At 47.6% G+C, this 12,801-nt stretch overlaps 5 protein-coding genes across 5 annotated transcripts; 3 read left to right on the top strand and 2 right to left on the bottom strand.

Annotated features, from left to right (window-relative positions):
- Positions 1-378: 378 nt before the first annotated feature.
- On the top strand, positions 379-1,711 carry N7525_002844 (arsenic resistance protein; the record flags this gene model as incomplete). Its single annotated transcript, XM_002558460.1, has 4 exons — positions 379-661; positions 713-855; positions 904-990; positions 1,055-1,711. The coding sequence occupies 4 exons, from the start codon at positions 379-381 to the stop codon at positions 1,709-1,711; spliced, it is 1,170 nt and encodes a 389-aa protein (XP_002558506.1).
- Positions 1,712-2,753: 1,042 nt separating this feature from the next.
- On the top strand, positions 2,754-3,434 carry N7525_002843 (uncharacterized protein; the record flags this gene model as incomplete). Its single annotated transcript, XM_002558459.1, has 1 exon — positions 2,754-3,434. The coding sequence occupies one exon, from the start codon at positions 2,754-2,756 to the stop codon at positions 3,432-3,434; it is 681 nt and encodes a 226-aa protein (XP_002558505.1).
- A 757-nt stretch (positions 3,435-4,191) lies between these two features.
- N7525_002842 (bZIP transcription factor) lies at positions 4,192-4,823 on the bottom strand (the record flags this gene model as incomplete). Its single annotated transcript, XM_061212483.1, has 2 exons — positions 4,192-4,201; positions 4,249-4,823. The coding sequence occupies 2 exons, from the start codon at positions 4,821-4,823 to the stop codon at positions 4,192-4,194; spliced, it is 585 nt and encodes a 194-aa protein (XP_061069504.1).
- A 332-nt stretch (positions 4,824-5,155) lies between these two features.
- Positions 5,156-6,168, top strand: N7525_002841 (uncharacterized protein; the record flags this gene model as incomplete). Its single annotated transcript, XM_002556774.2, has 2 exons — positions 5,156-5,701; positions 5,767-6,168. 2 exons carry the CDS (start codon positions 5,156-5,158, stop codon positions 6,166-6,168), a joined length of 948 nt encoding a protein of 315 aa, XP_002556820.2.
- Positions 6,169-7,479: 1,311 nt separating this feature from the next.
- Positions 7,480-12,554, bottom strand: N7525_002840 (uncharacterized protein; the record flags this gene model as incomplete). The annotated part of the gene is made up of 2 exons (XM_061212482.1): positions 7,480-11,098; positions 11,161-12,554. 2 exons carry the CDS (start codon positions 12,552-12,554, stop codon positions 7,480-7,482), a joined length of 5,013 nt encoding a protein of 1,670 aa, XP_061069503.1.
- Positions 12,555-12,801: the final 247 nt, after the last annotated feature.

Raw genomic sequence — 12,801 nt, 5'->3', positions numbered from 1 at the left:
TAAGAAACACAGAGACTGCATTCTATCCAAAATGCGTGCGGAACATCGAACAAGTCGAGCCTCGAAATCTTACATGCCAATGACAAAGCCAGAGTTGCCAAGAACTTTGCTGTATGTCACTCCTTTGTGGTGATTGGCTGAGCGAAATAAAGTGTCACTCGTAAAGTTTGATTGGCCACCGAAATGCCTGTTCTGAGTTAATTTGGATTAGTGTCGCCCTTTAAGACAAGAAATCAAAATCTATATATATTGCAGACGACTCCAGCTAACAGGGGTTTCTGCAAATCACTGGCGTACGTTTTGATTTTCCTTCGAAATATCCATTGAAGACAATACCTTCGCAGATTCCAAACCATCATATCTTATTCGGAGCTGGATATGGCCGCCCCAACAGGTCGGCACCCGACGAAGGAATCGGAATATCATAACTCAATACTGCATAGCCAGCCGCCAACTCCTACTGCTGAGGATGTCGAAAAGCAAGAATCGGAAGAGTCTACAGCCAAGCAATCAGCCTTCAAAGGTCTTGGCTGGTTAGATCGTTTTCTCGCCTTGTGGATCTTCCTTGCCATGGCCGTTGGAATTATCCTAGGCAACTTTGTTGAAAATACGGGTCCTGCTCTCCAAAAAGGGAAATTCGTGGGGGTTTCCATCCCAATCGGTATGTGCGCGTGAACTGTGAATTTACTAGGCCTTGGCTAACCGGTGCAAGCAATCGGTCTCTTGGTCATGATGTATCCTATTCTTTGCAAAGTACGATACGAATCTTTGCACCATGTATTCCGAGAGCGTGGGGTCTGGATTCAAATTGGGTTCAGCATCTTCATCAATTGGATTATTGCTCCTTTATTGATGGTGAGACTAATCCCACTCCTCATGGTGATATGTACTGATATGATCCAGCTTGCACTAGCATGGGCTTTCCTACCGGACGAGCCAGAACTTCGGGAGGGGTTGATTCTCGTTGGATTAGCCAGATGCATCGCTATGGTAAGTTACCCCTTTCTATGTTTATGTTGTACCGGAATCAGAGACTAATTGATCATGATAATAGGTTCTCATCTGGACCGGTCTCGCTGGCGGTGATAATGAATATTGCGCTATTCTTGTTGCGGTAAATTCACTGCTTCAGATGGTGCTCTTCGCTCCCTTGGCAATCCTCTTCATTAAGGTCATTGGCCACTCGGGCAGTCAAGTTACACTCTCATATTCTACCGCTGCCAAAAGCGTGGCGGTGTTCCTTGGCATTCCATTAGGTGCCGCAATCATTACCCGCATTGTACTTCGAAAGATAACTAGCCCACGTTGGTACGACCAGGTTTTTCTGAAGTGGGCTGGCCCGTGGTCCCTTATTGGGCTTCTTTTTACGATCCTTGTGTTGTTCGCATCTCAGGGCCGCCAGGTGGTTCATCAGATTGTATCAGTCGTTCGAGTTGCCGCTCCGCTCATCGTTTATTTTATCGTCGTCTTCTTCATTACTCTTCTTGTGACTTACAAGCTCGGGTTCGGTTACAAGTTGTCTGCTACTCAAAGTTTCACTGCTGCCAGCAATAATTTTGAGCTTGCTATTGCTGTCGCTGTCGCAACATTTGGTGCCAACAGCAATCAGGCGCTTGCCGCCACTGTCGGGCCGTTGATTGAGGTTCCAGTACTGCTTGGCCTTGTCTATGTTGCCAAATTCATAGCCAAGCGAGCTGGCTGGAAAGACTGAATCGAAAAACAAGAGGAAATTTGCGACTTGGGCAAGGCTATGTTGAAGCGAGGGCCGATCTAGAGGCCTCCGGATAGGCAATGCACTTAATAATAATAGAAACAGTCATAACTTAGTGGTCAGAATTTGTCTGGATCAGCATGAACACACGCAATATGACTTCCTGGGTGATAAGCCCGACCTGTTGTCTGGATAACTCCGGTGACAAAGTTAAATTATTGAACATGTTTTGGACTGTCAATGGATAGTCAGGTGACTTTGAGTTACGAGAATTATGAGACTCCATTTTTTGACGCCTAGATAGCGTACATGCTGAGGCCGACCGTAATCTAGCGGATAATAGGAGTATACCCTTTGAAGATGTACCCTTTGGTAAGTAACAAGAGAGAAGAGGTTAGGTTGGGAAGGGGCGGATGGGAGATCAGGAGACAACCCAAGGCAAATAAACCCCCATCCAATAAAGTTCAGTGAGTGACCACCGGAACCCACTATTCCCCGCAAACATTTGGTGGCGGTCTACACCCTGGCTTAAAACATTGCTTATTAAATAAAATATGGAAAAGCTCCCGCGTCAGCCCAGCCCAGCCGAGTCTTGTCACAACTATAAGCTAACTGGTCACCTCAATATGTCTAAGTTGGTCCCCCGAATAGACAAGTTATTTTCAAGTCATCTGGATACCAGTCCCTGGAGCGAAATTATGTTTGCCTAAAGCTTCTGTGTCTGTCAAATTCATCTGTGTTCCTCCCCACTTTTTCCCCGGGCCCACATAAGACGCTTAATATCCATCATCCATCGCTCGTCTGGCCTGATTAATGAGATACTATGCGCTTTGGGTGGGTATAATACTATTTCAAGGTCGAAATTATTCAGCTATTAACAAGAGCACGAAGACCTTTTCCAGTATGGGCCCCTGCTTATCGTTGGGCATTACCACAACCTGCTGCTGTAGACGATTGTTCTTCAGCCACTAATACCATTAATAAAACGACACCTTCTGTTCCGAGCCTGATATTGCCATTCCCGCGCTCTATCTCTATCCTTATGTCGAACAACTTTCAGCGCAAAAGCCAAGACGATGCCCACTCACCAAATGGACCTCTAGTGTATCGGTTGTACTCAAAACTGAACATTTCGCAGCTGGGGCAAAGGTGGCATCCCAGATCTGATGTCAAGTTGCTGCCTGCGAAGTACGAATTGACTGAACCGTCCGACTTGGTGGTGCTTATCTCGAGCATGCTCATGCAATTGATTCGGATAAACGATAAAATGCCACTCCAGCAGGGTCAACAAACTAGGTTTCACTCTCGTACTGCACCCCAAATTCCCGTGTTCAATTACCTTCAGCGGTTGGCTACGCATGCTAAACTCCCGTCGGCGATACTTCTCAGCATGGTCTATTATATTGATCGGCTCTGCATGTTATATCCTGCTTTCACGGTTTCCAGTCTGACGATTCATCGATTCCTGATTGTTAGTGCGGCAGTCGCCAGCAAAGGCTTGAGCGATAGCTTTTGGACCAACAAGACATACGCTCAAATAGGCGGAATCAGCACGATGGAACTGGCAATGCTAGAACTCGACTTTTTGTTCAGGATGGAATGGCAAATTGTTCCACAGCCAGAGGTGCTGACTGACTACTACCGGCATCTCGTCGATCGGTGTGAGAGCTTCAAGATCAATGAACCGAATTCCAACATTAGCACCGTGTCAGTGTTGAGATGATCCACCTAGGTGATATAGGCAGAGGAGGAGACAAATGGCCATTCTAGGATCTTTGTCCTTAAATAAGAAAGGGCCACGGCTGGATCACAATACCAGCATCGATGGAGGATTACACTGCGACTGGTTGGCTGCAGCAGTCTTTTGCTTTGGTTAAGGTTACTCATCGTAAGAGATAATGAGGTAGAAGACTAAAGTACGACGTTTAAGAAGCATGGTTTCACAGTAAAGGACTATACGGGTCTTTACTCTATCGTCCACTATTCACAACCTGTCTCAAGTCTAAGCTGCGTCAGAATTTCTCTTCGCATTTTTCAATCTCTTCCCCTCTCGTTCGCTGATAATCAGCGCAAAAAATATATATATATATATTTGATGTGGGCCCGCATCAAGATTGTATATTCAACAAGTTCCTCCAAACTGATTTGTGATGGTAACATAAGCATGCAGCGACTGAGGATATTAAAGGAGTTAACCGCATTAAACGATTATGATCCACCACACACCTGGGAAAAGGCGAGCGTTCGGCCTTGGGTTGGATGAACGCTTACAGTGCTTAAAGGAATCCAATCAATGCATCGCTATGGTAAGCTACTCCTTTATATGCTGTCGGACTAATTATTCATGATAATAGATCTTATTGTCTACCTGACTGAATCTGGCAGATATTCATGGCTATCACCTATCCAATATGTCGAAAATCGACATATTTTTCACCATACAATTTGGTTCCGAATCACATCCAAGTTCGGATCGCACATCACGAAAGTCTGAATGATTTCGTATAGATTCGATAAGACTTGCTGCAGTCACGCACGATGTAAATTGACCTGTATCCTGAACACCGCCAAAGTGCTGTGAATCAGGGACAGTTTCAGCTGTGACGGAACCGAGCTCGACTGCTCGCCCTGCACTTGATTCTTGTCTATTGGAGATATTCATGCTGATCTTTGGGTCGGATCTGGGCGGCGAAGATCTCACCTCAAGGGTTTTAGGCGGATGCGACGTGCTGTTCACCTCTTGAGAAGACAGAGAATGGTGGTGATCCACAGAAGGTTGGCCGTCGGCCGTCGGCCGGTGTAAGTTTGTTGATGGTAGGGAGACAACTGATGGATACTGAGATTGGATAGAGCTCGCTGTTTGTCTTTGAGATTCCAAGTATTCCTCGATTTGTATTTTGGTAACACCATGGATCATCAGCAGGGATCGGAGAGAAGCATTTTCTGCCGCAACTTTTCTTCCTGCTTTTTGAACATCCTGTGTCGCTGCTACGCCAAGCCTTTGGAATGACCTTAATTGTTGCTCAAGTTGCTGGATGTACTCCTTGCGCCGTGTGCGAGAACGCCGTTGATTTTCGCGGATTCGAGCGGATGATGCGTCACACTTCTTCATATTTACGGATTTCCTTTCCCTTCACCCTTGTTCTTGGAATGGGGATGAGAGTAATGAACGCACGTATTTGGGGAGTGTAGTTGAACTCGTAGAGTAGTCTGAACATACGACCAAGCTGAAACGGAACCCAGTGGCGATATTTAGTCATTTCTTCTAATGTCCAGTTGGGTGGGGCAAAGACATTATTATCTGTATCCAATCATTTTTGGCTAGTGACATACACCCTTCCGGGATAATTTTTACTATAGTTACAACTAAGCGCGTGTAGTCATCAATTTTAACAGTCATTGTTTTTTTGTTACCTTTGCCATCTACCTTCACGAGTATAACCTATGCTATCTTACTTTATACAAAGAGCGCCCTCGACATTTAGGACGGCAACCTCATCATTTCTGCTGCACCCCAAATATTCAGCAAGGATGTCTTCCGCTCTTCCTCAACAAGTGACTGCGAACACCCGCCAAATCGATGTCTCATATCGAACTCTAGCATTACGTCCAAGTGAAGATAGCCGAGATATCCGCCAGAAGTATCGGCCATTCATTCTTAGCGACGATGCAACTGAAGACTGGGTCAATAACTTAGACTTGGCTACTGCAATGGACATGGCTGAACTTGACCTGCAGCTTACAAACAAGAGGCTGAGGGTTCTGGTACTTTATGGCAGTCTTCGGAGAAGGTCATATTCGCGGCTAGTGGCACTGGAAGCTTGCCGTATCCTTTTCCGGCTCGGCTGTGATGTGCGTATCTTTGATCCTGAAGGTCTTCCGGTGAAGAACGATAGCGATACCGATCATCCGAAAGTACAGGAGCTCCGAGAGCTTAGTGTGTGGAGTGATGGGCATGTCTGGGTCTCGCCTGAGCAACACGGAAACTTAGTGAGTGACCTTTCGCGACAGTTCTAATACTCAGTGCAGTAATTACTGACTCGTTCTATCCCCAGACCGCTGTATTCAAGAACCAGATCGACTGGATTCCTTTGACGACAGGAAGTGTCCGTCCTACCCAAGGCCGAACGCTGGCCATTGCCCAAGTGTGCGGTGGATCCCAATCGTTTAATGCCGTTAACTCTTTGCGTATCCTGGGTCGGTGGATGCGCATGTTTACCATTCCAAATCAGTCCTCGATCCCCAGGGCATATACGCAATTTCCGGATGAAGGTCAACCAGAAGATCAACGACTCATGCCTAGTGGCAACCGAGATCGTCTCGTGGATTGCATGGAGGAATTCATCAAATACACGATTCTGATGCGGCCTCATATCGGTCTTTTCGGTGATCGCTTTAGCGAACGGGAGGAGAAGAAAGCAAAGGAGGAAAAGATGAATGCTGCTGCAGCCAGATAAGAGATATCGAGCATTATAGACAATGCCTGAGAGACAATATCTTATAAAACGATTATTCAGCATAGTGAAGTAGAGTTGGCCCGTCGTTTAAGTGACCACCCCGCTCAAGAACGACGCCGCGACGCCGAGGAAAGTAACTATTGGCTGAGCAGCTCCGGGACAGTGCATAAAGTATGAGGCTGTATCTTCCTGATTACCAGGGTGACTAGACTATATAAGCATGTTCCTGAAATAGAGAAGGCAAACCTACCGATCCAAATTGTGAGCGTGAAGAACAATATGAAACCCTTCATCCTCAGACGAGGTTGTAGGAAAAGAACCTGACGAATAGACAAAAGCATTTGGTTGATAAAGATCAGGCCGGTTGCCCTCATTAAAGAACCTGATAAGGGTGGGGATTTCATTCTGTTCAACATCGTCTGAATGAATATCCTGGCTTGGTATATTGAGTGAAACACGTAGTTGTAAGGAAAGCCCTTTACGGGGGCGTGTTGGATCCGGTTCAACATTCCCGATGAAATCGAGGACGTGAAGAATGGCGGGAAGGATTTATTTGATGGCATATCGAAAGTAGATATATACAGAATAGTGTGGGCTCCAAATACCTAGGGGGATAAAAAGAAACGAAGTGAAGGGATAAAGTAGACATAGCTGTGGTGAAGCATATCAGGCGCAGATACGAGCGAAAATGTGATGAGCCCAAACTTCCTGACCGCTTCTTCGAGAGGATGATTACGACATATAGGACACGAGTCTACTCATACAAATGCATGTAAGACGTGGAAAAAGATGATTGGATATTTGGCCACTTAGTTTTAAGAATTTGTCTGCCACGTACCAAGAGTCTGCTCTTGAAGCGTTTGCAATCTTCGCATTTCTTCAAGTAATTGAGGGTCAGGTCTGTGCTCAAGGTCGCTCATACTAATCGATTGCAGAAGATGAAGGCCATGCAGCGAACGTAGGCGTGACAGCTGCACGTATGTGGAGCAGTATTTTCGATGGGATTCTTGCCGCCGACTTTTGGTATCGTCTTTCAGATCCAGAATGACAGAGTCGAGGGTTGCGCCTTGGATTTTATAGTCAGTGAGACAAAATGCCGGACAGATAGGGATTTGTTTCCGTCGGACTGAATATCCTTTCACAGTAATAGACATCTCGAGTGGAAAGATAGGTAAAATACCACTATCAAGCGATTGGAAGAGATTCGATTGAGTGCGGGCTGGTTTGAAAAGAAGACAGACTGGAGGCTTGGTACAAAAGATGTACAAGTCGTCGAGTTTCAAAAATTCCGCTAATTATACGTAGTTCGGTTCAGAACGACGGCGGAAGATATATATTAAGCAGTAACTCACCTTGTGGGTCAATCGCAATGCCCATGGCTTGGCCAGTTGCACCATTGACCAAGCCTGCCGGTGTGCAAATGTTTGTTAACACCATTGTCGGCATAGAAAGCGTGTACAGGATGAGTCCTGGGAAGGGGACTTTTGCGCCTTGCTCGGGTAGACCCAGTAGGTCGTCAGCACGAAGCTGAAGGGAAGTTGGGCCGGAAGATCTTGTTCGGGTGTGGAGAGCCGGAAAAACAAAAATGTTCTGATGTCTGGCACGGGCGAAGCGCTCGATCTGGAGACGATTAATGACGTGCCGAAGAGAGTTCAACTTGACAATGACCGTTGCAGGTTGTAAATGTGGGTCAGTGAGAGAAGTGATCGCCTTTGAATTTAAAGTTGACAAGTCATCGGATGTCAGTGTGCCGGATCGAGCCCGACCGAGTAAATTCTGATATGGTATGTCCTCTGCCTGGCGCATTTGTTCATGAAGGATGATGACTTGTTGGAATTGATTCCAGATAAGTTTTCCGTCTTGTTCTGTATCATTTCGCGGAAGTTTCCATAAGGCCTGTCCTTGGACTGGAGGAAATTGATGAAAGTCGCCCATGAGGATCACTACAGGTAACCCCCCAAAAAGATGCGGAGACGATCTATCCAGAGACCGAGCGATCTTGCAGTGTGTGTTGATAATACTCAATGCGGAGAGGTCTATCATACTCACCTCGTCTATGATCATGACGGTCTTCCGAGACCATAGGCTGCGAACTCTAGGAGCAACTCCACCCCGTCTGTAGCGGTTGAGAGAAATCCCAAGGGACGTATGGTACGTGCTTCCTCCGATGACATCGGCAGCAGCTCCTGTAGGTGCCATTAGGATAACCTCGTCCTTGCGGTGGATCAGGTCCATCACGGCGACAATCGCTTTAATGATCTGGCTCTTGCCCACTCCGCCTTCACCTCCCACGTAGAGGAGAGTTTGCTGCCGCATGGAAGAGTCATACGGGTGGTTGACACAAGCCAGGAGGTTAGAGATGACTCTTTCCACGACAAGACGTTGTTTCTCATTCAGTGGAATAATATCGCGCACCAGCGACGTTAATGAGGCACCCGTGGGATTCTGACCGATTTCGGAACGACGGTGTTGCAAGTCAAGTGATAGGTCTGGTTCGGTCAAAATGGGAACCAAAACGTCGTCAGCCATTCCAAGATTGAAATCGTCAAGATCTGAAGCAGTAGTGGTGGGCATTCCAGGTTGTGTGTCTTGGTTTACGGCTTTGGTAATATTCTGAAGACGGGTTTTCCATTCTTGCAGGGTAAACAGAGGGAAGAATTGGAGCCCAGTGGACTCGTAAAGTGTGCTGTTTGAAATCGGAATTGGTCCAAAGTTATCAAATTGAAGGGGCGAAGAGGGCAAACTTGTCGAGGTGAGAGTGGGAATACGTCGCTGGGCATCATTTGCTTCGTTCGACCAGCCCCGACCTATTGCGAAAAAAGCCGCCAAAAGTGTTTCTTTGCTTATAGAGTCGTCCACGTGTTGCGAAAAACGTATGGATTCGTTTTCAGAATCGGATATAGGATAGGGCGGACTGGTTAAGTCTTGGTCAACTGACGATGTATTCTGCGCCGAGCGATCCCGCAGGATAGCATCTGCCTGGCAATCGGTCTTTGATTTCCGTAAAAGTTCGATGTTCTGCGCAAAAGTGCGAACATATGATGAAAGTGTTGGCTCGATAGACATCCAGATGTGATGAAGGTCGACTGTTGTGGCAGAGCCAGTACGTGTTTGATGGAAAAGTGATTGCAAGTTCTGCCAAGGAATGAAGAGTCCCAGGAGAATCTCGGCTAGATCATTCTGAATTGCAGTGGTTGTAGGGTGTCCACCTGGCATGGAATCCTCCGAGGACTGGAACTCTGTCAGCTCGCCTTGAAGGGTCACAGTGGCTGTCTGGGAAGCAGATCGAGCCAGTCTCTGCAAATGTGTGCGGTGCCTTGGATGCGTCTCATGAAATGGAATGTCTTCTGTCGTTGCATCCTGGAGTCTCTTAGTGCGGACTATCATGCAGTACTCGAAGATGCACAGGGACGATAAGAGGTCACCCCGCCATTTATAATTATCAAATATGTTTGCCGGAGCGTTCGTGCTTTGGTCAAAATTACACGGTTCCTCTCCAATTGTTTCTGACGGCACAGCATTCGGAAGGCGTTCCGGATGGATCATAGAACGAACATATCGTCTCAGCCACCAGAGATTCAAACGGGTGAAGTTGTAGTTCAGTGTATAATACGATGGAAGTTGGAGTAATGTGCTCGCTACTTGCACTCCACTAATTTCTCGGTCTTGTGACAAGCTGTTGAAACAGCGGAGAGCGAATTTGTCCATTCCTCTCTCGCGAAGGCGTATATCAGCTGTGTTTGGCGCAGATGTGGAGTTTGCGCGATCAATGGCATGTTTTAATAACGCAGCCTTCGTCACCATCTGAGCAGGCGAAACATCGTCTTTGGTCGCATAATTTGTGATGTAGTAAAGGAGCGACAGTGATTTCGACACAGTTGGAATCCAAGAGATGTCGTGGTTTGAGCGGATACAGCTGGCGATGGAAGGGTTCCATGGATTAACCCAAGCATGGTTACGTGCAAGGTGCACAATGCCGTATTCGTCTAGTTTAGACACTTCTAAAAGATCTCTTGGCATGCCAAAGCGGCAAGAGTCGTGGCCTGCTCCTGGCCGCCGGTACTTGAAACAAGTCGCTGTGTGGCGCTTGGAATGCAGTTGCCTGGTCCGAGCAATAGCGTTGCTGTCAAGGAAAAGTTTATTGACAAATTCGCTGTCTGACTCTCGGGCGGTCGGTGAAGGCGGCGTGCTTGAGACAGTTTCTCCGGGGCTGCTATCTGGCCCGTGTAAGCTGTGCATGATGACTGACTCTAAGAATTTGATCATCCGATCTGCGAAATGGCTATCTGCAAGGATACGGTCTCGCAGTTGGTTGAAACCAAGATTTCCCCGCATCCACACCAAAGTGTGAAGATGTAGCATGCCTCTGCCATTACTCTCTACAACACCGAAATAATTAGACACGTCCCCAAGAATCCCCATGTCAGCAGGCTTGCTACCAAGTAGACCGTCAAGGACTGCCTTGCATGTGTAATGGAAGAATCTCGCGACAGCCACAGGGTCAGACGTTGCTGTCTCACACCTAATTGCCGAAGACAGACTGGTAGAGCTATCAGATGGGCACTGCAGTCCAGCAAGAACAAACACAAGGGGATTTTGAAGATCAGACGGGTTGATTGTCAGCCAGAATGCAGGCATTCCTTCGCGTACCAGCAGACCTCGAATCTCGGCGCGCATCTGCAGTTTTTGGAAGAAGGACCCAGGTACTTGAACCCCGATGGCAGTTATATTTTTGAGTAGTCGTCGAACAAGCGCATCTGTAGATACTTGGTTTGCAGCGAGTTCTTCAGCGACCTTCCGTAGGCGATCACTGCTCAACGAGTTAAGATCCCGTGTCACAGAGGCCCACTGAGATCGCTTGATGAGCAATGAATTACCAAGACACGAATTGCGCAGCTGGATAACATCATATAGCAAATACATGAAAGTCCTGTGCAGGGAAAATCTGGACCAGTCAGCTAGAAAGCTATGCGGCCAGGGAGATAGCCAAACCTTCGGCTATGATGGCGTAGTGCCCAATTCGCGAAAGCAGCGAGCGACACAGGAACATCCCGGTCGTCTAGATGACCCCCTATGCCCGTGGGAAAAAGTGTAGGGAAAGCAGATGTGAAATAGTGATGGTCCTGCCATTGGTTAAGGAGCAACGCCTGCCCTCGAACGCCATATTCAATCGCAGGAGGACATCGATGGGTATCATATGATAGGCCAGTCTGGTCCATGTGAACAGCGGGAGCAAATCGCGGCTGCACGTCCGGTGATGAATCGCCAATCAGAGTGTTCATCGTGTTAAGCAGGCGCATGTCAGGGTTCTGGCGCTCTCCGTTGACATCAACGGTAACGGAAGCAGTGACTGGAAGAGAGTTTCCGGTTGAGTGATCTGAGCCGTCCTCTGCGGCTTGCCAGTCATTTTCATAATTGCCTTCTTGTAAGTTGACGCTATAGCCGACTCGCTCGTTGTGGTCCGTTTCATCCAAACTTATAACTTGCTGCTGTAAATCAGATGGTATGAATTCGTTAGGCCAGTTGTAAATGGTGGAATGTGCAACTGTGACGTCTCCGTAGAGAGGATTGTGTTGGATAAGATATTGGAGAGCGGCGAGGACCTTGGACTTGCGCACAATCAGAAAAGGGCGAAGATCGTCATCGGTTGGAGCACGATTTCCGAGCCAAAAGACTTTTATGAGCTCCGTGAACTGTAAATCAGGACTGGGTAGTATTTGAAGGAGGGGTTTTGGATCTTGTGGTATGATTATAAAATGGCCACGTAGCGCATGGTAGTTTGCTGGCGACATTCGGCCCCCGGGCCGCAGCTTCACGATCACCCCAACGGGGTGAGATCTGGCAATGAGATACTCTTCAGTGAGGGTAAGGTCTTTGAGGGAGTCAGGGTAATGCTGGCACAGAGTAACATTGACCTTATTCCCGGCGGAGAACTTTGGAACAGAACCGCGTAGGAGTGCGGCATGGCATCCTGAGCACAGGTTCCAAAAGCCATCAATGTAACCACAGCGATCGAGGAATCCTTCCAATGGCCTTAGTAAAGAATCCTCATCTAGAACTTGACGTGTGTCAGTAGTAGGGATAAGCGTGCCGCACGAAGAACAAGGAATGTCTCGGCTGGCGAGAGCCATCCCCTTCTCAAATCGAGCTACGGACAAGCGAATGTGTGAGGGGGGTATCTCGGGGGGAAACAAGCTCGAGGCAGCTACGCGAGAGCCATGTTCCTGGAGCAGGAATTTTACTGCTCGGTTAATGACGAAAGACGTATCTTCAGTCTCTACTGCATCTGAGGCAGGAGTCGGAGGTGGCAGAGCCTGAGGGCGAGATCTCCGACGCCTTCGTTGCGGGGGATTTGTAGGCGTATTTGGTTGCTCAAACGAGTTCATAGTTGGATCGAAAGACGTTCCATGAGAGAGGCGAAAATTGACGGGGCGCTGCACAACATTTGTCCTTCTAGACCTACAGTTGAAGCAGCGCATGACGCCAGGTCGAGCGGGGAACGGAATCCGACAGTCATAACAAGGAGAATAAGATGCATCCAAAGACAAAACAGCTTCACAACGCGCGCAGCGAACACCCGACGAGCTTGCAAGAATTGGAACATGGCAACGCAAGCAGGGGCGTGTTTCAAGC

Source organism: Penicillium rubens, assembly GCF_028828025.1.
Source record: "Penicillium rubens strain IBT 27055 chromosome Unknown utg000002l_segment0_segment0, whole genome shotgun sequence".
NCBI classification, from domain to species: Eukaryota; Fungi; Ascomycota; class Eurotiomycetes; order Eurotiales; family Aspergillaceae; genus Penicillium; species Penicillium rubens.
This window is presented reverse-complemented; position numbering and strand designations above follow the sequence as displayed.